At 42.7% G+C, this 27,515-nt stretch overlaps 1 protein-coding gene across 2 annotated transcripts in view; it reads right to left on the bottom strand.

The window, feature by feature from the left end:
- Positions 1-27,515, bottom strand: part of grid1b (glutamate receptor, ionotropic, delta 1b) — a 621,235-nt gene that overhangs the window by 579,276 nt on the left and 14,444 nt on the right. For both annotated transcript variants that reach the window (XM_080873797.1, XM_080873798.1), the window contains exon 2: positions 24,796-24,951. In XM_080873797.1, coding sequence (XP_080729923.1) covers positions 24,796-24,951 — 156 coding nt within the window. The remainder of the gene's footprint in view (positions 1-24,795; positions 24,952-27,515) is intronic.

Genomic DNA, 27,515 nt, shown 5'->3' with positions numbered 1-27,515 from the left:
CACTGCGAATCGCTAACGTGGACTCTGATTCAGAATTCTGACCAATACCGTCTGTGTTTTAAATGCAAGCTGAGGCACACTGTACATGAATATGGTAGTGACTTTTCAATGACATTGTAAGAAAAATAGTTGAATTTATTATTCTTTATGACTCCAGTGGGATCAGAGTTTGTAAAATGAACATCATGTTTTATTAAATAAGACCTGAAACTCCTGACTGAGACTCAACTCACCAGGAAAGAGTTAAGGTCAAAAAATGTGTTTGCTTTATGCATGCGCTCCTCCAGAAACTAAAATTATTTATGCAGCGTTCCTCAGTGTCAATCACTGCACCGCTGATATGTCAGAAGATCAAAGTCTGAGGATCCTCTCCAGTTCTGACGCAGTGTGCTCCAATTAGACCGCCTCTCGTGGCTAAAAATGTCTGACAGCTTGATTGTAGACGATGCAATCATGAAAACAGATGATTAATAAACAGAGCACACTGAAGTATTTCACTGCTGTTCAAGATGTTGGAGGCAAATAAGGAAAAAACACAAAAACTGTTATCAGTAGTGCACGAGGCATGAAAAGTCAAGCTCCTTGTGCTGATTGATCCATGAAGCTTTCCAAGCTGTTCTGGAATCTTTGTTTTCAGTTTTTGCTTATTGTGCAGAAAATGCCTTAAAATTCCTCAGTTTCCAGAATTGTCAGACATTCTGTGTCCTGATGTCACTGCAAGGTGTTGATGCCAATATGCTAGCTAAGCTGTTGCACGCAGACCATATGCTGTCAGTGTGTGTTGCTCTCCAATGTTGAGCACTGGTCTCGTGGCGGTTTCACATCCTCCAATCAAAGCCAACCTGACTGTTGGCACAAGAGTCCGGACAAGCAAACATCCACTGAGATCCTAATAAGTGTAAATTCATCCAGTGTCTGTGCATCATCCTCTCACAAAAAGATGGAACATGACAGGCGCTAATGGAAAAGTCGTTTGGTGTGATTTTCTCTTATCTTTATGTTTCTTGCTCGGCTGGTTAAACAGCACATGTCCCCTAACGTTCAGTATTCCATCTAGAAAAAAGAAAATCTGAAACATTTCATGACATGACAGGATATTTTTACCTTAAAGACTGGTCTGTTAATTTATCCTGAAATCATCAAATGTAAAGTCTGACATTAAAACTAATTAGGAGTAAAAACATGTCCTGTGTGTCTGAAAAGCCCAATCCTCATAGACCGAGGTACCAAAGAAAAGATGCATGTAGCCATTACAAGGGCATTACAAGAGTGTTTTTGCCTTGTTTGTTAGAAACTGGATGTCACAATGAGGAGTGGATCTGGCAGAAAAACTTAAGGACACTCCATCAGCTTCATCTGCTGATAAGTTGTGATTGAAAAGTCATTAGCCAGTGTTTTTGTTTCCTCTTTTTCTCCTTCTAACAATCACTATAGCTGAGAATTAACTCACGCTGCAATCTGTACAACCTCCAACTAGTGACTGAGGCCAAAACAATAGTTTCCCATAGACGTCCAAAGGTTCTTGCGACCAAAGAACTGCTGGTTATTCAAATAAATGCAGGTTGACAACAACAGCGAGCAGAATCTTGAGCTTCCAGGTTTACCTGAGGACAGACATGCACAAAATGTACATGACTTTTCAGCCCAGCTTCCAGCCTCAGCTGAAACGGTCATTTCCTACTAGTCACACTGCATTAGCAGTTTTTTTCCTGTTTAGTATTTGCTGGCTGCTGACTGTACTATCCTGACCCTGCGCAGGCCTCAGGAGACGGTGAACAGACTGAAGGCGTTGAGGAAGTGCATGCTGCACGTCGATATCAGTGGCTACAGCCAGCCGATGTGTAAAACTGAAAGCCCCATGGGTTTTTTCCCTGAGATGTATGAAATATTTCTGCATGTCGACTGTGAATGCATGCGTGACTCAAACCCTGTGGGGCTGGTCTGTGACTCATTATTCATGTTTTCACATGCTCGCAGTTAAACAATAGGGAGGAGCTTCAGTAGACTGCATAAGTACAGCTCTATCTGCTGTATACTGTGTTGCGTACATGTTAATGGCCTCTCTTTATACCCATCATTTTCTGAAAGCTATATTTTCACCCCGACTCCATTAAGTGACCCCACTGGGCACTTTCAACATGCTGGGCACTTTCCAAAGGCTGCTGTTCACTATAAATTTACATACCAAGAGCTGGAATAATGGTGATTATCTATTAAAGCGTAACCTGGTTTCGAGTGCACCAGCCTACCGTCTGCCTCACGGCAAAATTAGCAGGAACCTTTAACATCTGCAGCATATGAGGGTGACAGAGTGACTACATGAGGGTGGAGGCAATATTCATCCACCCACATCAGGGCCGCTAAAAATTAATTCTATATACGCAGTGATGTAGTGTCAGCAACATGTAAGGTGCTCAGTGTTAGAGATGAATTGAAGGAAAATTGTCTGCATTTTACCATATTTACTTTTTAAAAATGGAAATTCAGGAGATTCTACATTAGGGAGTTTTTTTTACTCTAAATATTTTAATGTTTTTCTCTTAAAGTTGTTTTTTCCCTGCCAATGATGAAATATTCCAGCAACCAGTGTTTTTACACCATGTGAAAGAATTTTTGTACTTTTTATTTTAAATCATATGTATGGAAGCCAGTTTCTGCCACTTCAAAAAAAAAAAAAAAAAAAAAAAAAAGTATCCATAACTCGAAATTTCGGCTCATTGACTTTTGAGAAAAGCAACTCTTAGCAGTAATCTACATGAATGATGTCATTTTCTCTTTCTCAAAATTTTGAGTTAATAAGTTGTTGTTTTTTTTAAGTGGCGGAAACAGGCCTCCATAGCCATGTATATGTAGTCATAGAACAAATATTCCAGGTTTTTAATGATCAGTGATTAATGGATGTTTATTTTTCTCAGAAGTGTTTTTTTGTTTTGTTTTTTTAGTTATTCTCCTTGTTTCTTTTTCTGTGAATTTATATTTTTCCTCAAATTTATCCGGTTTAATCTTGTAAATTTCCAAAACTGTTTCTTTTCTCTGTCAACTTGTGAGCTTTAAGTTTAGTTTGAGTTTTATTGTGAAATCATTTTTTTTAGTTCAACAAGTTCATCATTGAAAAAAAGTTTGCTGACCTACACAAGCTCTGTTAGAATTGAGCTAAATATCACTTCAGGCTCTTTACAGTTATTCACTTCAAGGTTTATGAGCACAGTGCTGCCCATTATTGATTAAAGGAGTCATTTTTTTTTACGGTGCATATTTTTCCTGCCTGTCCTTCAGATTTAAAGGGATTAAATATTTTTTACCCCAAATGGCTCCACTGTTGTTCAGTGTGTTAACTTTAACAAATGAGTGGTACCATTCAAAGATAGAAATAAGAGACGGGGAAAATAATGATGTGCACTTGGCAAGCAGAACAGATACAGTCAGTCTATGGTCTCTTGTGTTTGTATGCACATCCATAAAGCTACAGATGACTCGAAGTAATTGAAAAAACTTGTTTGGGTGAACCCTTTGAGAATACCCGCCCAATAATGCTGCTGGGACAGGCAATAATGCGAGCGACTCTGAAAGGTTTGTTATGTCTCCGGATTCTCTGGAAAGATCCCCGTGCACCTCGGCATATCAATTGTCTGCTCATCATGCAAATAAAGTCGCACTGCGAGTGTGGGAAAGAGTATGAGAAAGCACAAGAGGAAGAGAGCGGGTGAGAGAGCGAAGTGTACGACTGGCTGCAGGAGGCAGGAGGCTGGCTGGCTGGTCGCCTCTTTGCTTTACTAATGAGCAGCTCATTTATATGAAGCAAAGAGTTCCTGCAGCGAGAGCGACACAGAGAAATCCGGTGGGAGAGGAAAAGGGGAGAAAAGAGTGAGGGGCAAAAGAGGGAAAACGGGGGAGGGAGAGGCAGATGAGAGATTCACAAAGGAGGCATACTAGAAGAGGAGGAATAATGAGACGGTCATGGGCTGAAGGAAAAGATGGAGACCACACTCTGCCATCTAAAGCCACTAATGGATAAGGAAAGCCCAGACAAGCATTTTCAGATCATTCTCCAGGCAGCACAGAAACGGACATTTCATGTGTGTTTCATAGTCATGACGAGCAGAAGTCACAGTTTTCAAAAAGCTGCAAATTAGAAAGAGGCCTGAGCTCTGCAGATGATTGCTGAAAGGGTCGGCTGTTTGCGGGAGCAAAAACAGAGCAAACATTATGCTTTCTTGCTTACTTGGCTCGGTGTGGACACGGTGAAGTCATAAATGATTCAGCTGAAATCTCAGGACCACCATTAAAAGGCTTTGACAGCTGAGAGCAGGACTTTCCCCGGACCGACGGTGATTCTGTGGCGTTCATGTGGGTTCACTGTGAGTGAACTTTTCACTTTGCTTCTACACACCGTCCCAAGAGCTCCGGAACAAAGCGATCGAGATGCGATTAAATGCAGACTTTCAGTTTTAATCAAAGGGGTTTAACAGAAGTAATTAAACCCCAATGAGCTGCACATGTTTAATGCATGCTCAGAAGTAACTGGACAGTTGACCAATGAGTCATTTCAGTGTGTAGTTATGCTGCTGTCCAAATACAAATACTGAGTCAGTCCCCACAGCCTCCCAAAATGTCTCCCTGCTCAGGATTTAAGTTGGTGTTGGGGACAAATTTAGAGAAGAGTTAGGGTGTAGCTGCTTTGATTTACAGGTGGATGCTAACCACTAAACCATGTGTGCCTTTAGACTTTGTAGCAGGATTATCTACCCTCTAGTATTTTGTTACTACTTACCAGATTTCCCCGACTTTTATTATCCAGAAAGTCCTCTTTACTTTGCTTTATTTGATTCATATGAATATTTGTTGCTGATTTTGCGACTGTTAGTCGGACCGGTTTAACGTCAGACAATATTTTCACGGCCCGGCCTTTGAGGTGTCGCAGACAAATACAACTAAATAAAACGATATGACCGAGACAAAAACTGTGGCATTCTGTAAATATAATAATAAACGAGAATTCACTGTAACTTTATTAGCAGCGTCCTCCTGAAATGCGCCAACAACACTGAGAGTAACATCCTCCTGTCTGCCCCTTAATGCTCTCTGGTCGCTATGGTAACTCGTAATAAGACACACAGCTACAACCCTGGAAAAGACCCAGGGAAACCGAGTTAACGATAAAAACGCCCGGTACCAATCGACTCACGGACCGGTACCGGTCCATGGCCCGGGGGTTGGGGGCGGCTGCTGTACACCACTTTGATCAGCAACTCTACAGCTGCTCAGAATGATGTAAAATGGTACAGACGAGTATGTGTTATGTATCATGTGTGACAGATATAAGACTGCTGTCAAGTTAAGAAATGCAAGTTTGTATATAATAATGCCCTTACTGCACTTTCCCCATTTCTTTCTCAGAAATGGAGCCGTGTATATTCCTGTTTTTCACTCATCTGTCTGATGCTGCTGTTTGTTTGTTCCCCGCTCTCCATCAGTTCCTCTGCGTGCGTCGTGCTGTCTGGATAGTTATTGCTTCACTTGCATTTATTGTCTTCTGTATATAAGCGATGGCGTGTTACGCTGTGTCGCCTCAGTATAAAAGCCATTCAAAGTAAATGACTTTTAAAATGTGTTTTGCTGTACCGCAGTAACACTTGTGCTCTTCGGGGGGCTTCTACCAACAATGATTCATGAACATCCACCTCGGCTGTTTGCTCCTGCCTCTGAGAGGTTAATAAATCAGAAGAACGCGGGGCGACCGGGACCGCGCCGTCCGAGCCTCGCTGAGGTGATGACTCCATCTTGCTGATAATTGCACTGTTTAACCAGCGGGGCATGTTCTGGATAATTGGAAGCACTTGCCTGCAAAGCTGCGGCAATAGCTAAGCGGCGAGGTAATTCTTACAGTGTATTCTTCAAGGCTTAATCGCTTTCATCTCATTCTCTTTCTCGATGTTTCTCACAGAGGATCTCGTAAACACAAACGAAAGCGCCCTGGGCAGGAAGGACGGCGCGGTGGCTCATCTCAGACCTGGTAGGACTGTTGCATCACCTGATTCTGCTGAGTCACTAAAAATGATCATTTCAGAAGACACAATTATTCATCCCCAGAACATCTTTGAGTGCACGCCGTTTGGACTAGCTAGCTGAGAAACACTAATACAGGTCATCATTGTGTAGAGTCATACTCTTCTTTCATAAATAAAGATGATGATGATGAACCTTTATCTGAATGAAGCTTACTGTTGTGATATCATGTGACTCAGTGTACATGCCCACACTTTCACCATGATGTGTCTCAGAGTCAAAATTCTTTGTTTTAATCACATTCAGAGAAATTTTGTGTCTCTTTTCTCTACTCTGATCTACTTCCTGATCATCCATCTTCAGCTCATCTAGTTCAGGGTCAAGGAGAGCTGGAGCCTTCCCAGCGACAAGAGGTGGAGTACATCTAAGACAGGTCCTGATCTCAAGGCTTCAAAGAGCACGTCTGAGTTTCTGTATGTTTAAAGTACTTAAATACTTTGATACTGGCAGATGGACGTGTGTGTGTCAGACACTCATCCTCTATTCCTGCACATAAGAACCATGTAAAAACTCACTTCCACTACTTTATGTGATGTCACTATTTATGTTCTATAAATGTATCCAGTGGTGCTTCCAAATCTGCAAATGGTGAATATCTCGTTTGACAGAGCTACAATTACAACATCTGGCAGGTTCCATCCGACTAAAGCAGAATCAATTAGTTGATTAATAATTACTCACTTGACAGAACTCGAGGAGTCGATTACCAAAAAAAATCTTTTGTAATCTGGCTTCTGTTGGGAGGATTTCTGACTGTTATATTTTACTATTCATCTGCGTCTCACAGGCCTAATAACTGGATAAATAACTGAGAATATAACATGCCGATTGGTAACACTTGTATTTTATATTTAATTTTGCTTCTTCATTCGAAAGAATAACTTGAATTCCTCATGTACTGTAGTTTAAATACTTCAGTCCAACAGAACAGTGCTGCAAATAAACCATAAATGCCAAAAAAAAATTCATTACATCTTTTAGAATTAAGCTCCAGATGGTTACCTGACTGTTTGAAGCCCAGATGAGGTGATGTGTTGCTTTGTATGTTCTTTGTTGATATCTTGAGCTCCAGCTGTAACACTTTGACGTCTTTCTTTAGTATGTCAAGACAGGTCCGGCTGGGGCTCTTATCAGTTTGCCACACTGGTTGCTAAAAATGTCTGAAAGAGACAGGAAATGACCTCAACCTCATCTACCTATCCGCCCAGAGCATTTTCATCTCCATGTGGCAAAGAGAGGCTGCAAGGCAAACAAGGAGGAAATGAAGTGTATCAACACAAGAACAGAGATGTGCTTTCTTCTAAAGTGAGCCAAGTCTCAGAAAACAAAACATCAAACAAACTCTTTATCTGCAATCTCCTACACCACAGAGTTAAAGTCAAACCAATTTCCAAGTCCCTCACCGCCACCATCCACTCAACCCCCTTCAGCAGTGTTAAATCCAGATGCTTGAAAAATCGCAGCAAACCACTCTGTAAATCTCATCTGTCATGTTTGTGCCAGAGCAGATCTGTCAGAAGCATCGTGGGCCTCTGATCCACTCCCCCCACGAAGCCCTTCCCTCCCGCTGGGAAGCAGAAGAGCGTGTCATCACTGTAAATAAAGACGGTCCACCATCCAAATAAATGAACTGGGTGTTTCTGCTGGAATCAAAACAAATCCTTCTGGCAGGCCAAGTAATAATCACCAGACTGTAAAATGACTGTGCAGCAAGCCAGCAGCCAGTTACAGAGCATGACGTAAGCTTTTTATTTATTTATTGGAATATTTTGTGTCCCATCATGAGATTCTCACTGCCTTCATCTCAAACGCGAGACAGTCCCTGAGCTGGGTGGACCGAGTTACACAGCTTTAGTCCCTGGTGCGGCTTACAAGATTTAGAAAATTCCCTTCTGGTCCTGCTCAAGGCACTTTCTAGTAACAAGTCCATGTGTGTTTGCAGAGCCTACGCAGGTGAAAGGTTGCTGCGATTACAGCAAAATGTAAAAACACCTTTAAAAAGCAATATTCGTGGCACCTAGAGGTTAAAGCCCAGTGTTTCCAAAGGTGTAAGTAACAGCGTTTGTACTTTCATTCTTCACAGTCACACAACACCACGACGTTGCCCTGCTTCACCTCAGATTTTGGAGATCTGCTTCAATAATATTCATCATTTGTATAATTCCCACTAAAGCCAAAAAGGCAGCTGTTACTAAGTAACCAACAGCTAAACTGAAAACCGTTCACATCAAAGAGAAAATGAATAAGAAATGTCGCTTTAAGTTTTCACCGCTTATTGTTCAATTCCTGAGGCCCCTACACAACACGACCTCTGAAGGTGTCCTGTGATCTGGCACTAAGACATGTCTGCAGGTACTGTGATGGCAGGGCTCCCCAGGATCTGTCATTCACACCCTTCTGATTCACAGTCCATCTGGTCCGACATGCAATGCTGTGTTGCTTCTATTTTCAAGGGCACAGCGGCAGCACCTTCGAGGACCCAGTGACGAGCCACGGCACCGCTGTGACTTGCTCCACAAACATCACCGCATCCTTACTTTGTACACTTCAAATCCATCAGAAAATTAGTTTCAAGTTAACCCACCTATCTAACGAACCCACAGTGGGTGGTAATGGAAACTTCAGACAGGCTTTGGAAAGATGTACCTATACTTTAAAACAGTGCTTTTGGGCAAAGTTGGGCCCCTACAGTATTGTTATGTGCCAATTAAGCTGTGGAAAGGATGCATTGTATCAGCAGCTGTTACACAGACAACCCACGCAGCTCATTATTTTTCTAACAGTCTCACCCTTACAGTTCCTCACTGCCAGCACCACCAACCGTAGCACCACCACCTCCACCACCACGTCGTCTCCCCTGCCTTTCATCGCCTACAGATATTATATGCCAGCTGGGTGGCTGCTGTTTTAAATAAGGCAATTGTGGTTTTGATCCTAGCTTGTTAACACTTTGAGTGGCCCCAGCCATCACAGTATTAAACCCAATTGTGCCTGCTGTAGAAATTTGGCAAATTAAGCCCATTTAATTAGTTCCAGTGTTTAGTAGCTGCATGTGTGAAGTGAGAACAATGAGCTGTGGTTCACAGAGCCGGGACAGATCAACTGACTCAAGTAGAATTAAAAGGAAAAATGTATAATCCCCATTTGGCAGCGTTGCTTTCTTTCCTCACCTCTGTACAAACTCCTGGACATTCCCATCTGAATATCCTCGGTCACCGGCGACTTTAAAAGACAGAGCGTTACATTTATGTCCCCAATCAGAAATGACAAGCAGATGGCCCACTACTGATCTATGATACCACTGAAGCTCTTACTGCTGTCAGCCCATCTCCAGTTAGCTTTGACGAACAGAAAATATGAGCCCATTGCAGATCCTGCGGTCTTACGGCGGCTTGATGTAAATTCCCCACGTATGAGTGAGTTGGGCAGTTTAGGACAGGCCATTACGGCTATTGCTATTGACAGAACAGAGTTTATGGAGCAATGGTATTGGACCAAACTGTAGTCACAGACTGGAGGAGGAACCACGCGGAGATAATGGAGAGGCCCATTTACAAAGAATCTGCACAATAAAACATGAGAAGCTATGTGGGAAAATAAGCGTATTCACAATGTGGTGTCATGAAAAGATTTGTGTAAGTATCAAAGAAACTGGCATTTTGGGAGCTTGAAGCTCAAACAGACATAAAACATGGATGAAGTCGAACCCCATTCATTATTCATTCAAGAAAAAGTCAAGAGGACCATTTTTAATATTTTTCTTTTGGGTTTTACTTGAACGTGCAGCTTCTACTCAGCAGCTGACTGACTCCTTTTAAGCTCGTCACTGTCGAGTGCTGTCAGTATGGAATCCACTGACTTTATGAAAACGTGTGCATTTAGTGTTTACGGCTTTCTGGTTGGTCATGTGACATGATTTTTACCTCCTATCAGTCTTTTGACTTGTATTTTTCACTTCCTTTTGATGCATCAAGACTTTTTTTATTTTATTTAAAAAAAAACCTAAATAGGGTTGGGAGATGGGCTCCAATATATTCGTCCAATCGTCAATTGTTGTTTCAAGGGTGATTTATTTATTCACCCATGAGTAAGTTTGCTAATAATGATGGAGCTAATAGAAGCAGTCAACAGAAACACCCTCTTCATCTGCGAGCAAATGCCCCCACCTCAGAGTGCGCCCATATGCTTGTTGATGGAGCTGCAGAAGCTGGTGATAGCCTAGCATACTCAGCCAGATAGTGGACACGTGCATGCTCATGCAAGTTAGTCGTGTTTGAGTACTTTGCTCACACTATACGTCTGCACAAGCAGCACACCGCTTTGGTTACATCCTTAGGTTTACCTCTTTTATATTTGGTTTAAAGCCAAAGAAATCCCAAATTGGTGACTTAATTTTTTTAGTGCTGTCAGCGTTAACGCGTCATCATCACGACTAACACGATTAACAATTAACCCATCTGGAGCGCAGACTGACTCAAAATCCCAGAAATGTCTCTGGCTGTTGGTTCAAAGTTTGTTCATTGTGCGCTCTAGATGGGTTGAGTTAAAAATCGTAATCGCATTCAACACCGCATCAACGTGTTAATTTTTGGGGGGGAAAGTTCGTTCATCTATGTTTGGACTTCTTCTGTGTTGTAAACGCACAAATCAGTCAGTGCATGATTACATTGCTCCGCCCATCAAAAAGTCTGCGCATGCACGAATATATTGCCCATCGTTGATTATTGGACTGACAATTGTTTGTTGGAAAATTTTTACATATCGTCCAACCCTAGTATACAACCAATATCAAACCCTAGCTGGGTTGCCAGTGGCCTGGGGGATGTTGAGGGATGAATCCACTAACTACTTTCCATTGCACAAACTTCTAATAACTGAATAAAGGGTACATGTTTGCATTCATACCCAGAACTCAGAATATATCTGTGCTAAAGTCTGATGGATGCCTGTTGGCAGTAGTTTTTTCAACTGGTGTAGAGTTAGCTTTAGCTGAACGAGGCTAAGATAGCAGGTGGGTTAGCCCGGTCCTGTGTTTCTATGCAAAAAGAGCAAATTTGTGGCCAAATCTACAACACAATCAAACCGATAACTGCAGGAGTAAGACATCAGGAAACAGATTTTAGGGCACTCTTCCCAAACGTGAGCTGAAATCTCTGCAAATACAGTGAGAGTGAAGGGGCGTGACAAACTGCAGAAGCAAGGAGGTTGACAGGTTTGATTGAGCTTTAGGAGAAAGAGGGGGAAACAGAGGTAGGCAGAAAGAAGTTCAGCCAAAACGGAGACAAACTGACAGGATGCAAGCAGCCGAGCGACATCATCCGTTCTTTACTTGCTTTCTCGCCCTGCAGAAAGTCGAACTCACTCAGGGGAGGGCAAGTTGCAGATCTGACTCTTGAGGAGTCCCTGGAGATTAATAACAACCAGCTAGCTGCAGAGTAAAAGCCTCCATCACAGAATAAACAGATGGCACTTTGAATCAAGGATAATTTAGCTGTTATTATATTGTGCCATTGATAAACTACAAAAACAAGCTAATGGTGAGTAATTGCCATGTGAAAGCAGAGCACGGAATGCTAATGAAGCCAGTTTGGGTGTTTCTGCGGAAGCCTTCGGTTTCTCTTGGGCTGTGTTTTCGGAGACAGAACTAACTGCTGGAATGGCTCTGTTCACTTTGACGACTTTCATTCCATAAATGAGATTTCGGCTGCTGTAAACGTGTCTCCATCTCCCACAAAATGATTGTTAGAATCAAAGTGGAGCCATTACAGGCTAGAAAAGGATTTATGGCCCATTTTAAGACCTTTGCATACAAACCTGTTATAGTTTAAATGAGAAACGCATTAACGTTTATGAAATATTCACCTCTGGCTTTATGTGCTGTGTTTTTAGTGGGCGTTGGCTTTAAATTCAAATTTAACACTGATGACAAAAAAAGCTTTAAAAAAAAAAAATTATCGCACAGCATTGTCAAGAGTTTAAAAGGATTTCCGTGTCATGGAACCGCAGGACGCTTTTGATAACATTATCAAAAACGGTATTAACTACATCAAACGACCTTCGGGGAACTTTAGATGATCTCTTTAACATCGTGGGTATCTTCTCCTTCAGATTGGCTTTAAAAGAGAAAGATCTGACGTGAGCACCTTTTGTTTTAAATGTCAGCCTCCTCGTGTTATCCAGCCGAGCTCATCAGTATGCATGAACTTGAAAACGCTTTTTGCCACCACAGAAGCGAGACTTGCTCTGTGACCACATCTGGCTTTTCCCCGTGCAGAAAGTCTACCGAGAGTAAACCGAATACTGCTAAAGCATTATCCTCTCTCAAACTGTTATTATGGTAAGGTGACATGAAGCCAGTGTGAGCTCCTTCGTGGGAGAAGAAAAAATAGTCACCATCCTGCTGTGAATCTCACAGTAGGAAAGAATGGCAAAAAAACCTGTATTTAATATAGCTCAGTCACGTTATGGGTAATCGATCTAATGAATAAGGTCAGTAAAAGCATTCTTATAGACTTTTGTGCCTAATATGTGCTCTCCTGCAGGAAAATCTATTGCATAATAAAACAGTGCAGTGATATTTTTACATGAAAAAACAAGGAGGAGGATTTTATGTAGATCACACACTTCATACTCTAAAATTATAGCTGCGGTTACTGTACAACATTTTAAATGTGTTCATGATACACAGCATAATTCAGTCTAAATTACTTTGACTTTATTCTAGTTTTTGTGTTTGTATATCAAATCAGTTTTCCTTCCCTTTTCTCGTTGACCTCGATTCGTTTCTTTTATCTTGTTTAAAGTTTCCCACTCATGATTAGTCCTGATTTTGTGCGTGTACGTGCATTCATATCTTTGTGGGGACCAAAAATCAGAAGTTTACTTTACTTTTGGGGACCAAAATCCCAGTCCCCACAAATTTGAAGGCATTTTTGAGACTCAAAATGTGGTTTTACTGTCAGGGTTACAACTGAGTTAGGTTTAGGATTAGGGTCGGGGTCAGGCATTCATTTTTCATGGTTAGGGTAAGGGGCTGGGGAAGCAATATGTCAATTAGATGTCCCCACACGATTTGAATACCTGACGTGTGTGCGTGTAGCTCCAGTTTCCTCCAGTCTTTGTCAGAACGTGTTAATTTTTGGGTTTTTCCTCTATTCTGACTGTCTGAGGGTGTCGTGTTTGGATCCTTCCTTGCAAATTATTGCAAATAGAATAAAGAATTTATTACATTTGCAGAACTTCAGAATTCTCAATATGTGTCACATAAATCTTCCAAAAAGCATCCAGATGACAAATCATGCAGAGTTGGAGTTCAGTGACCAAACTTAGGTGAGTTGAAGAGCAGCTCCAGCTCTCTGCATCAGCACCAAGTAGCCCTGCACCAAACTTTATGCATTAATAAAATCCAAATGGATGATCCATTATCTTCCACTTCTGAAGTCTGCAGCAGACTATTTCAAATCATAACAGTTTCCTGTTCCTCCTGGAGGATCCCGAGGCATTCCCTGGTCAGATGAGCCGTCGTGTGTTTTCTGAGACACTTGTCTCTGGCTTTTATTTGTGAAGCTATTTTGTACCATTATCTAAATTTCAGTTCTCTACAGGGACATGAAAAATGGATGTTTGGAACTGCTTGTCAATTTTTGGAAAAAAAAAAAAAAACTACTTGAGAAGTTTGCTCATTGCCCCAAAACACTATTTTGTAAAAAATGTCCCCCCTTAGAATTACATTTCTATCACACTGCTGGTTAAAAGGCTTCAGTGTGAAGGGCTGTTGTACTTTTGATGACTTGGGTGGAGAATTTTTCTCTTTCTTAGACTCTGTGACAGCCTAACACAGAGTCAGCTAATCACTGATGACATTCTTTGGCAACTGTTAATTAAGTAATCATTTAGTTATTACAGCGTTAGCCTTTTTAAAAAAGAAAATCCTTAAAAAGAGGGTAAAGTTACATAAACACTATCTGAGGTGCTCAGACAGCTAACAAACGTTGCAACCGTTAACCACGACCATGTGTGGGAGGCAGTGAAGGAGGAATTGCAGCTCGGCCTTGGGCCTCAGCTTCAAATCACTGTCCTTGTGGATTTTTTCCATCCTTCCTCATCTTCAATCTTGCCTCTTGGTATCACGCCACCTCCTCAATACAACATGGAAGATGAGAACATTTCTGAAATTCTGACTTAAAAAGTATTTTTAGAGTTGGTGTAAAACTCTGGTGTTCCTACCGTTTGGGTATTCATTATTTTTCACTGGTCTCACTCTTCACTTGCATACCTACAACTGAGGAGTGGAGACTGTCAAACAACAACAACAACAAGAAGACAACTCCTTAGAAAACTGAACCAGCCTCACCCCTGATCAGATCTGCACACTGTTAGACCTCTGATTTACCACCTTATATTTTAAATACAACGAAGGTTTCCACAGACAAAAACATGGATGTGCCATGGGCTCCCCGGTGTCACCCATCGTAGCCAACCTTTGCATGGACAAAGTGGAAAGTGAGGCTCTTGGCTCTTTCACAGGGACAGCACCTATAGCCACTGGTACAAGTACAAGAATCACACCTTCTTCAGAACTGAAGAAGTAGAAGCCTTCAGTGTTTACATAAACTCAGTGGATAGAAACAAAGTTCACCAGTGAAGATCCAAAGGATAACAGTTTGCCATTTCTGGACTGTGCGTGTGTGCTGTGAATGGAAGCCTCAACAGTTTACCTGAAGCCCACAAACACAGACCAGTACCTGCGCTTTCATTCCCATCACCCTCCGGTACACAAACTTGGAGTAATCAGGGCCCTACAACACCGGGCAGAAAATGCCTGAAGGGAAAACACACACACACACACACACACACACACACACACACACGTAAAGAAAGCTGGTTATCCCAACTGGGCTTTCATCAAACCACCAAAGATGCACAGTAAACGAGTTCAGACACCAACTAGGGAGAAACAGAACAACACTGACATCCCTTATGTAGCAGGTTTATCAGACAGCATCTTCTCCAACCACGACATCCCAGTGTACCTCAGACCGAGCCACACACTCAGACAAACTGGGTCATCCCAAACACAAGCTAAACAACGTAGTGTATGCTGTACACGCAGAGACTTCATAAATGGATGGAAGAGCCACCTCTGCCGGTCAAGACTCAGTGGTCCATCTGCATCTAAAGGTCAAAGGTCACTCTTTCGAGAATGCCAATGTTCACATTTTGCATAGAGAAGACGGATGGTTTGAAAAAGGAGTGAAAGAAGGCATCTATGACCACTGTGAACGAGCGTCTTTGAACAGAGGGCGGGGCTTATGACACCAACTATCTGAGAGCTATGATGCAGTTTTGAGATCATTCCCAGATGCCTTAACGTCTCAGTCACATCTTGGGTCAGTTGATCTCAATAAGTCACATGATAGGGTGAGGCAAGGTCTGACAATGGTTTCACCTGAAACCCACACCCTTTTACACACCTTGGCTCATGTGGTCAGGCAAGTGGGTCAACGACCCTCTTATGGGACACTCCCACTAGGGCTTGAATACCTGGGACTCTCCAGCATTTGATTTTAGAACTGAAGAAGCTTCTCAGATTAAAAGTCTTCAAGAAACCTACAGGAATCCAGCAGCGTTTCTTTCCAAGCTCCTTAGATTACATGACCTGAATGACTGAGAACCTACACAGACGTACATGGTTACAACCAAACCAAGTTGGAATCAACCAGTGAAAATGTTATTCTCCAAATTTGAACAATTCTGGACGACAGGCATCTGCTCAGACCACGTTTTGGCACACAAACGGTAGCATTTTATCTGCAGCGTCAATCAGCAGCTGCATAAACCTTGAGGTGAGCGAATAAAAGGTAATAATGTGCTGGTCCAACCCCACACATGCAGAATAAATAAGGTTAAATTAACACAGTAAATGTAACGATGTTATTGCCATAATTAAAGCTCAGTGCATCTACTGGGGGCTACAGTTTAAAAAAGTAGGTCTGGCCTTCAAATCCCCTTGTTGCTGGATCACTGACATCTAACAAGGACGGATCAGAGAGTGAAGTGATTACCGACTGCTGTCTGGCTTAGAAAAACAGCAAACATCAGAGCTGTTGGTCTGGATGCACAGAGACCACAGAGTGAATTGACAGTTCAGATTAGCGGCATTGTAGATCCATACTTATCAACAGCAAGATGCAACGAGCGTGAGAAGTTAGCACAGATGCTGAGTGCATGACATGAAAACACAGGTTACATCATCCTTTAGGGGCCGAGTTATCTTCGAGAAAATGCTGCCGGCTCGGCTTCAGATGTTAAATATTGTATTACAGACAACATGTTTCAGGCCGTAAACACCGGGGCGAATGCTACGGCTAGAAAAAGATTTTTTTTAAGCAATTTTGAAGAATTATCGTGCATGCTTATAGGTTATGCTTGTCCCTGTCAGATGCCTTCACTGCAGCATGCATACCTAACAATTTGCTCCTGCTGCTTATGTTTCCAGGCTGTGTGCATACCCTTTAACTCTGCTTTATGTTAGGCACAATGCAGACTTCATGCAGTGCTCAGTCCTCATGCATGCTTTAACTATTGTTATGCATGCATTGTAACCATGGATAGCACAATACATGGTCGATACAGTGACATGCAGTCGTTACATTCTGTGTCTTTGGCCATCACTGTGCTGCCTCCACACTAGACTGTGAAAGCTGGCTGACATAAAGCCACAAAACCTTTTTTGAAGTCCAGCATGTCAGCCTGGCCTTCCATTTCATCCAAAAATATCAGATAGGGTTAAAAACAACAAGCTATTCTAGAGAAAGTCTTGGCACTTAGCAGCCTGTGAGCTTACAGACCATAGCACCAGTTTAAGGCTTCTACTTACGGCTGCTCGTTTCAGGGGTCGCCACAGCGGATCATCTGCCTACATCTCCTCCTATCCCAGCATCCTCCTCTGTCACACCAACCCTCAGCATGTCCTCCTTCACTACATCCACAAATCTTCTGTGGTCTTCGTCTTTTCCTCTGGCAGCTCTAATCCACCATCCCTCCTGTGCACACACCCAACCACCTCACCTCTAACTCTGTTTGTGCCATTTCACAAAGTCGCATTAAAAACCAACGCAATCAGCATCTCTGCTCATACTAGTGACCTGAGCAAATGTCATGGGCTCTCACGTGTATGTGTGGTGACTGTAACTCAGCAGGCAGAGCTACTAATCAGAAGGTTGGTGGTTTGATTCCCCGCTGCTCCAGTTTGCACGCTAAAGTATCCTTGTGCAAGATACTAAACCCAAGGTCCTCCAGATGTTCCTCATTGTGTGAATGTGAGAAAGCTCATTAGATAGAAGGTAGCTTCTACAAATGTGAGTGAATGAGGCATGTTGTATAGCACTCAGTGCTCGAGTAAAAAAGCATTTTCCCCGTTTTAATTTTCTATGCCATCTGCAACATATTTGCAAACAATCTTTTCTCATTGTTAATGTTCAGGTGTTGCTGAAACGTCTCCTCCCACAGTTGGACATGCATGAACTCCTCCATCTTGCACTGCAGCTGGCGACTGTAGTTATTCTGCTTCAGGGATCTGCTGTGAGCTGGAGAGCCGCTCAGCAGAACCTGCAGAGGAGCTGGTTCTGATCCTTTTACAGCACAAATACGAACATGATCCAACCTCGGGTGAGAGGCGGTGCTCTGCTGTAAGAATCGAAACTGACAGAACTCACCAGCGGAGTTCAGCGGCCAACAGATGGCTGCAAAAACCTGCTCCAAAAACCTGCTCCAAATCCAACAGAAACATGGAGAATAAAACCAATTTACATTTTTAACCCAGTTTCTCTGATCACAGTCCCACCTGCTGCACACAAGCTAACACGTCTGATCTTGATCAACCTTGGCTGAGTGTGAACCTGCTGCTGTGGGACAGATGAGACCAATTTGTCTGCTGGGATCCAACAGCAGGAGCTGCCACTCAAACCAATGCAGGCAGACACACACACACACACACACACACACACACACACACACACACACACACACACACACACACACACCTTAACTAAGCAACTAAGTTAATAAGCAAGTAAACAAATTTCGGTTTATAACAACAGAGCGTGTGTGTGTCCACGCGTCACTAATATAAGTTCTGAAACGCAATATTTTCCTGGAACAGCTGTTAAGGTGTCGCAGACAAATACAACTAAATAAAATGATACGACCAAGACAAAAACTGGTATTCTGTAAATATAATAAACGGGAATTTACTGTGCAACTTTATTAGCGTCCCCCTGAAATGCGCCAACAACATTGAGAGTAACATCCTCCTCTCTGCCCCTTAAGGCTCTCTGGTCGCTATGGTAACATCTAAATATTTCTTTCAAAATAAGACACAAAACTACAACACTGGAAAAGACCCAGGGAAACCGAGTTAAGTTGTTGGGCAGGGATAGCTCAGTAGGTAAAGTGGTCGCCCCATGATCGGAAGGTCGGCGGTTCGAATCCACTTAACGGCTACCCTGAGGTACCCCTGAGCAAGGTACCGTCCCTACACACTGCTCCCCGGGCGCCTGCTTAGTGGGCTGCCCACTGCTTCACTGAGTGAATGGGTCAAATGCAGAGAAAAACAAGTAATTTCCCCATGGGGATCAATAAAGTATCCATTATTATTATTATTATTATTATTAACGATAAAACCCCTGAAAACCATAAATTTCACACCTGAGCCTCAACTCTCGCAGCCCAGTACCAAACGGCTCATCGACCGGTACCGGTTCGTGCTCCGGGAGTCGGGGACCGCTGGTGTAGGAGGCGTGTTTGAAAAAACTGTTTGGCTGTAGTAGGAGACATTAAGGAGTAACCACAACGAACAGAAGCACTGTAAAAATAATAATAACAAAATAACTTTAATAATGCAAAGAGGAAGCACCCAATAGAAGACAAATAATTAAAACTGTAAAAGGCACAAAGGACTTCAGAGGCAATTAAGAACCAACGAGACCAAAGAAGCATTAAATGAAGAATTAAAAAAAAGAAACTGAGTAAGAGAAAGGGTGCAGACAAACAGGAAACAGAAATATGTGAACGGAGAAACGAGTGCAAACAACAATACAGAAGAAAACTGAGAATAAAGCCAAACTCAAGCATCAAATTCCATCACTGACTTCCCAGGTCGAGTCATTTCTCTTCCAATTATACAGTTATTGAGCCGAGTCGGACAGATCATAATAAGACAATTAGCCTAATTTGTTTGAATTGAAAAGCCAATTAAAGAATTAGTGAGCAGCATTGAAAAGTTCATCACATTACAGACGGCGGGTCAGAGAGGCCCGGGCCGCCCGGCGTCACCGCCGTGTCGTTGCCAAAGCCAAACGCGTGCGGGATAACGAGGCGTCTTCAGTGAAAACGCAGCTGATACGAGTTAAAAGGATTAGCGTCGGTGGAGAAACAGCTTTCTGTCTTGGCGTCTTTGTTGAAAAACTCGAGGCGTGTAATCCGAGCGGATTGGTTTGACAGATGGATTCAGGGAGATTTTCCTTTGGGGGGTTTGTCGATAGCATTAAAGTGTTGCGTATCTGCGAGTGCGGATGAAGAGCCGCTCCTATCAGAGTAAACAGGCTGATTACGACAATCTCTGTGAGAAAGAGCAGTTAATGAGAGGAGCAGTGGATGGATGGATGCACGACGGGAGAGAGCCCGAGGGTTGTCTGCAGGAGACGCACTCTTGTTGGATGTATAGATTTATACTTGCATTTAAATCCACTGACGTTTTCTCACAGTTTCTCTACAGCAGTGAGGTTTTGATCATGAAGATACTTCTCTGTAATATTGGACTTCTATTTCAGACTTTGCTTCTGTCAATCAGTCGCATTCTTGTAATGTGACGACTCCATAGTCTATGAGCAGATAATCTGATCATGTTTGGCAACAATCTACCAAAAATCAAGTTTGTCTAAAGTTTGGATCCAGTACCAAAACCTCGGATTTGGTCATTTGTTGGCACCTGACAATATTAGAGTGAAAACAGATATAATGTGGGGAAAATAATGAACTGGTATTATTCATCCAGTTTACTTGCTGTAGTTTCAGCTTCGTCTGAGAGTCTTCAGCCATGCTAGGTTCTCCCTGTTCCCAGTCACTCTCACTGGGAGAGCACCTCAGATGTCACCACAGACAGACGCTCATCAAGCTGCAAACAGCACAGATGTAAAGAAAAGGTTTTCCACACCAGCCATGATGAGAATGAAAGCACGTTCCTGTAAAGTGAACTCACTCTGACTGACTTTGTGGCAAAGTTAAAAACACGCTAAGAAAAGCTGCTGAATTCAGAGGCAGAAAACCAAAGACTGTTAGCTTACACTACTACCATCGATGGTACAAGATGATCGCATTTTGAAGCTTCACCATTAGCGTTTCAGCTATGAAGGGTTTTTGGAGCAAGAAGGTGAAGGGCTGGAGTCGTAATGTAACAGCTGACACTAGCTTCACAGGTTGCACAGGCTTAAAAAGTGATCCGCATGTCTAGAACTGCGCAGCTTGTTTTATAACATCATAGTAGTTTGATCACACGTAGAGAGATAAATATAATAAGTACATTTACATTCACACGGATGTCTTCCTTTATTCCTCTTTCATGATGCCAACACATGCTGGCTCACTGGGTTTCTCCTATTGTGTGACTGGTTCTATTCAGAGGGATATTTTTATTAAGTGAGGAAGTAAACCCGGCTCACGTGAAAGGCCAAAGGTCTCATCTTACACATTAAAGGACAAACGCACACAAACTGAGAAGAAATAATAAAGGTGACGGGGCTCTAAGTCAGCTGACAACACAAAAACTTACACTGACCACCCCCCGCCACTTTCTCTCACACACACGCACACACACACACACACACACACACACGTGTTGATAATACCTTCTTCCTTTTTGTCCCTCTTTAATTGTTCTTCATCTGAACCATCATTCCCCCGTCTCCCACTCATCCTCTTTACTTTCTCCCTCCCTCGGTTTCTAATGTCCCTGGTTTCTTTGCCCCCCCTCCCTCATTTTCCTGTCCTTAGATGCTTTACTTCCTGCAGTTGTCTCAGCTAAAAACGATAGAGATCATCTAATTTAATACTTCTGGCTTCTATTTAGGCCGTTATCTAGAAAACAAAACAAGATGCATGTACAGCATGATAGATGATTTTACTACTATTAAAACTATTACTACTGCCATTATCCATTTATTTTTAATAAATAAGCCTTCCTCCCAGATGTAAGCACGGCTCTCTGCTGTGCTGCTGTTGTCGGGTCAGAGGATGAGATGAGCTGGCAGAGGAAATAAAATGAGTGTTTGTGTCGTCTCTAACAAAGAGCAGGAGGTCTCACGCTGAGCTGACACGGATCTGATTCAGACAAACGTGAGTGGCTCCCGTCCACTCGAGACCCGACTCCGTGCCCTTTGAGAGGGCAGCACTGATGCAAACACACACATACATATTCATGCGCGCCATGTCACAGCCATTAAAATGCACAAGGACACACCACCTGATATCATGCTAATGAGCTCTCCTGTGTGTCTGAGTCACTGAACATGATGTCAATAAATATCAAAATGTTTTGTTCCTGTAAGTTTAAAAGTACGTTTTCATACGGCTGAATTATTTCGACTGCAGGATTCGGTGAGAATATTTTCAGCTTTCCAAACTTTCACTGAATACTGAACAAGCTCTGACTCCTGTTTTCCATATATTGATTATTATGACGAGGTCATCACATTATATTTGAGACCTCTGCATGGAAATCTCAGGAATTATTTACTTATTAATTATTCATCATTTAAACATTCACACTGGGAAACTGTACTTTCTGTCTGCAGGGTTAATGTTTCTAAAGGAGAATATTTTGGCACAAACAACAAAGCGCGCTAAATAATGAAATGAAATAAAATCCAGTTTGGTGCCAAACTCAAACACGAGAAAATCTGATGCCAAAAAGCAGAAGAGGAACTTTATTATTTTTTATTGCATTCAAGAGCAGAGATGTGCACCACGACTGAATAGACACAGCACCACCTACAAACACCACCTTGTGGTGTGCAGAAAGAACAAATCCAGTGCAAACAAATTCCCAACATCTGCTCTCAGGGTGATTTAATCGGGGCTGTTTCCACTTGACATTTTGCTTCAGGGAGTCCTTTGTGCTGTAAAGGATTTATTTACATCCGTGACAGAAGAGTCAAAAGTCAACATGCTGTTGTTTCCAGTCACCATCACCGTGCTAGCATCAGGTGCCGCCTGAGAGAGTGGTGTCAACTCAGTAATACGAGTGCACTTCACAGCACAATCAAAATGCTATTAATATTGTAATTAGATTTCTGTTAATTAAAAATTACAGGGCGTATGCAGCCTGGGGAGATTTATCTACCCTCATTTTCCACCGTTAACCATCTTCAGGAGCAAAACTGACAGTTTTACCGCAGCTCCTCTGAAACACCTGTTTGCACCTGATCCAAATCTTCTGGTCCAGGCTTTCAAGTGAACAAGTTCAACGCCATATTTTCTCTATTATATTTACCTCTACTGCACCTCGTTTCCCTGACACAAGGAAGAAGTCCACATTTTTCAAGTTCCACTTGAAAACACAAAGCTAATTAAGGTGACAGCTCGGTTCTGTGTGGTCTGACTGACTCTGATGAGCTTTCTGGAGGAAGTGACCAATTAAATCCGAGCTAGTCTTACAGCTGATTAATGTGAAGGTGTTCATCACCATCTGAGCTAGTCACCTGCTTTCCAGCGCTGCGACGGGCGCTAAAGTGATTTCGCTGATGTTAATTTGCAGCGGAGACAAATGCACGCTGTTGTGACATGATTTTCAGGCGTGGGAGGTTAGACCACGCACATCAGAGCACCGAGGTCCATTTCTCACAGCTATGAGCTGATGCATCCCAAAGTTATGATGGACGATGTGAAAGTGCGGACAGAAACGTTCACATCATAAAACTTAAAGCACAACAACAGGGCTGAAGCGCTGCACGGTCACAGCGCAGAGCGCAAAAGATGAAACACACGTCTTTCATCTTTTACGCTCTGGCCTGCGAGACTTAAAACTAAAAGGATTTTAAAATGTTCGTAAACAATCTGCTAAACTTGCACTCTTACTGTGACTGAGCAATGGAGGCCCGGCTAACTCTGATACAAATCAAGCTGCAGCAATCGAGACGAGGCTTGATTTTTGACAGCAGCCACAACTGGAACAAAATCAGGATTTTACCCGTGCTTACATGTACTGTTGGATCATTTTCATACCTAAATGTGTCTGGTATGAGTCTGTGGAGGTAAACTTAGAAACTCTTTGCATTGCTTATGCATTTTTATTCTATCGAGCTTCTACTGAATCTGCTTTGTCCTGTTTTCTCAGTGTCACAGTTTGGATCCTCATCTGTAAAGAGCAGAAACTCATTCAGTCAAATTGATAGATGCTGAAGCTGATCAGCTGATCGGACAGCTTAACCCAACATCCCTGTTCACGGCACGACTACAGCAGATATTCGGTTTCACTTCAGGACTTCATCACTGTTTGCCAACTCCACTGAGATTTGGTTTCTTCCATCTGGACAAAAGCTTTTAAGTCCCAAAGTGCTGAGCGGTTCAGAGTATAACAACAGCTTTGTTCCAGCAGCCACCACTCAGATGAACAAATCGCAGCTTTTATATATCTTACATGATGTGGAAGCAATTTTCCCCAGCGCTGTGTTGTAATACACTTATCTGTTGTTTGTGTCGCTTTGAAAAATGTGCATTTGAGGATGGATGACTTACCTGCTGCAAACCAGATCTACCTGTGGGTGCAAATAAAGAAAACCGAAGCTGAACTTGAGATATTTTCAGAAAGAAATTGTGTCGAAATGAACACCGGCTGCAACAAGTGCATCATCACCATCATCCTCGAACGGCAATACCAGCATAAGCACCACGCTTTCATCCTCTTTCGTGTCTGCGACGGCGTCACCTTCCCCCCCCCCCCCCCCCCCCCCCGCACATATTAATACCCCTTAATCATCGTCATCCTAATCACTGCAGGGATCCTCATCCTTGACACTCACATTATAATCAGCACCATCGTAACATTCATCAGCATCATTATCAATACCAGTTATATCCATTATCGTCACAACAGTCGTCTCATCACCAGCATCAACATCATCGTCATTAACTGCAGCAAAACAATCAGCATCCTCCAGTCTGAGCTTCATCATCCACATCATCACGGCCTTTTCTGCAGCAACGAGCGTACACACAAACAAATGTGTTCACAGCCACACGAGCTCCTCTCAAAGCTGAGAGGCCGTCTGTGCAGCTGGGCTCAGTGCTTCCCCCTAGCTTCCTCTGCAGGGAAAACAGCGAGGGAGAGAGAGAAGATGGAGAGAATGAATCTCAGAGGAAACCCTGAGAAACAGGAAAGAAGAGGCAAAGGACGGGCTCTGTGGAGCTGCATGAAAGACAAACAGCGTCCTCTGAGAGCTCTGGCAGAGCGGCTGCAGCTGCCGTGATTTAAACAGCATTTAGGAGGTTGATACCTGGGTCATTAGCTGTGAGGATACCTCAGCGAGAGGCGGCACCCGCACAATCTAAAGATTAACAGTCCAAGGCAGGAGTGTAAGAAGCAAGGAAAGCAGGAAACTGCAGAAAGCACTGCGGTCGAAAATCATCTGACACTACCGCCATCACGTGACGTAAACGCAGCAGCGGCCTTACCTTCCTGCACCGCCTGGAAAGGGTTGTTGGGCGCAATGAGTTTAATCGAGTGTGTGATCTTCTCACTCTGCAGGATGTCGTCGTTCAGACTGAGGTCAGACACGGCGAGCTGGAACACCTGATCATCCTGCACTGCATTCTCCTCAAATATCGCACCTGGACAGGTAGAAACAGGAAGTGTAAACAGGTTAAGGACTCAAACACTGCTCTACTGAAAATACCACCAAAATATCATTTTATTATCTCCACAGAAAAAAAAAAAATATCTCAGCAAAAATCAGTATTCAAATTTCCTGTCAGCTAGAACACATGGTCTCCGGTCCTTTATCAGTACAAACCACTGAACTCCTGCAGTCACTAACAGTGTTGTGTATACCATCACCAAAGAAGCGCCATACTGTAATTACTGTAAGGTATGAATGTGCTAAGCATTCTCATGACAGCTACTAATCAAAGAATTACACGTGGTTTATCATTTCTTCAGTCATATCCACGATGGGGGGACAGAACAACAATCTGAGTTCATGCCGGACTTTGGACAAAGACGTCGGAGCTGCTACCCTAGGCCCGGACAATATGAGAAAAACCTAATATCAAGATTTTTTTTTTGGGCGGGGGGGCTATATCGCAATACATGATACAAATCACAATATGTTTAAATATCCTTGAAAAATAAATGTTATTTTTAACCATATAGTGCCTAAAACTGCACGGGTACACTCATTTATGTCAACTATTCAGTATTTTTTTCCTGCTTCAAATACAAGAAAATCTGAATAAAATGTTTTATTTTAACCAATTTTTAACCATCAATTACTGTGAAGGTAAGTCTCTCGCTGTGGTCAACAGCAGACCTTTAACAAACAAACAAAAATACATCAAGAAAGAATTCACGAGACAAAATAAAACGATTGAAATAAAAAAAAATAAAAATAAAAAAGGTGTTCTTTGCTACTTGTAAGATATAAAAATGTATAAAATGTGATGAACTCAAATTACAGAAATAAAATCTAGATAGTGACTAAAAAAACGACTGATCTAGAACAGTCACGGGTGGCACCGCTGGTTTAATTAACGTTTTCTTTGGTGTGTGGGGAGATGTTGATAGGCAGTTTAAGACTGTTTTAATTATGCAGTGTTTAATAACCCTTATGGTGTTATAGCACCACTAGGTGGGGGGTTGCCCTACTGTTGTCTCCTAGTGGGTGTGTGAGTACAGCGGCAGCTATTACATGCTGCTCGTGTTCTGTTCTCAGGAGAAACCTTACCGATGTAACGCTGTTTGATTTAACTGACTGGCTTCGAGCTATCCGGCTAACCTCCACACCACACGCCCGCTGGACCTACTAGCTGCTCCTTCATCGCCAGACTGCCGTTACAAGTGGAATAATTTCAGGGTACTGCTACCCTTTGTTTTGCATTTAGTTCGACATCCAAACAGCGAGTCTCTTACTCTTGCTCGTCTGAAACTCCTGCCGTCGCCATATTTTCCCCTCTCTGATAGCATATAAACACACATGCTCAGCGCAGTGCACCAGGTAGAACATTTTCAGGTTGGGAGGGGTTATTAATGATGTATTCGCAGCGTGTGGGAAAAAATACTTACAGTAAATTACATGTAGATGGCTTAATATTGCCATGGCAACTGAGAGCCATTTTAACTATCGCATGCGGAACAACTCGCGATACATCGAGTATATTCGATATATCGCCCACCCCTACTTCCCCTGTTCCGTTTTTTGAAGAGACAAGAATGATGCTAAAGAGCAGACCATGTTCAGCCACCTGAAACCCCCCAAAACAAGAACTCCTTTCTTACACAACATCGATGATGCAAACAAACCACTAAAATCCCAAAAGCGCTACAGTTGATTTCAATCGTGTCCTTGAATCCGTCTCCTCACATACAAGCACAAGTTATCGAGTAATCAGACCACATATCTTAAAGACCTCAGTAGAGCTCTTCTCTCTCAGACTGTCGGTTTACTTGCGCTTCCTCTGTTTTTTTAAAAGTAAAATGGGAGGTAGAGCCTCCAGCTATCAAACCAGTAGCGGGGTCTGATAGTAGATATCAACAGCTGCTGCAGCTGAGAAAGACTTCAGGATCTGGGTGGAGTGTTTTACTGCACGACGCTCACGAGCCCCATCGTTGAGATGATGCATGCATTTCATTTTATGAAAAAGCCAAAGGGGAAATCGTGGTGAGAAAATGAATAATAAACATGTATAAAATGAGCTTCTGTCCGGTTTTAAACATCTATGCGAGCGGATCGAGGGCAGAAATGGACCAATAGGCCTAGAGAGGGGCAGACGGGTAGACAAATGGACGGGCTGATGAAACTTTCCAGATTCTGTTTGGGAAATTTGTCACGCACAATTAAGAAATTCCTGCCTACGAGTGAGAATTCAATTTGCCAGACTGCTTGTGCTCATTCATCTCTCCGAGTATCCAAATGAACTCTGCTCAGCCTCGCTGTGGATTTGAAGGCCTTCCTCGCAGGGGACGCTGTCTAGCTTCTGGGCTTGATCAATCAATCATCCACTTTTGAAATTGCAGTCAGTCGGGCGTTTTCAATTAAGAATGAGGCTTGTCAGAGACACGGTGGGGGGATTGATGTGAGGTTTATATTTCTGCTCGCAGCCACAGCAAACTGGTGAGCCTCAAACTTCAACAAGTTTAATTAATAATGAGTGCCAAGGGGAGAGGAGGTGGACTGTAG

This window comes from Rhamphochromis sp. 'chilingali' (assembly GCF_963969265.1).
Source record: "Rhamphochromis sp. 'chilingali' genome assembly, chromosome: 22".
Lineage (NCBI taxonomy): Eukaryota > Metazoa > Chordata > Actinopteri > Cichliformes > Cichlidae > Rhamphochromis > Rhamphochromis sp. 'chilingali'.
Note: the sequence above shows the minus strand (reverse complement) of the source record. Positions and strands in the feature narration are given on the sequence as shown.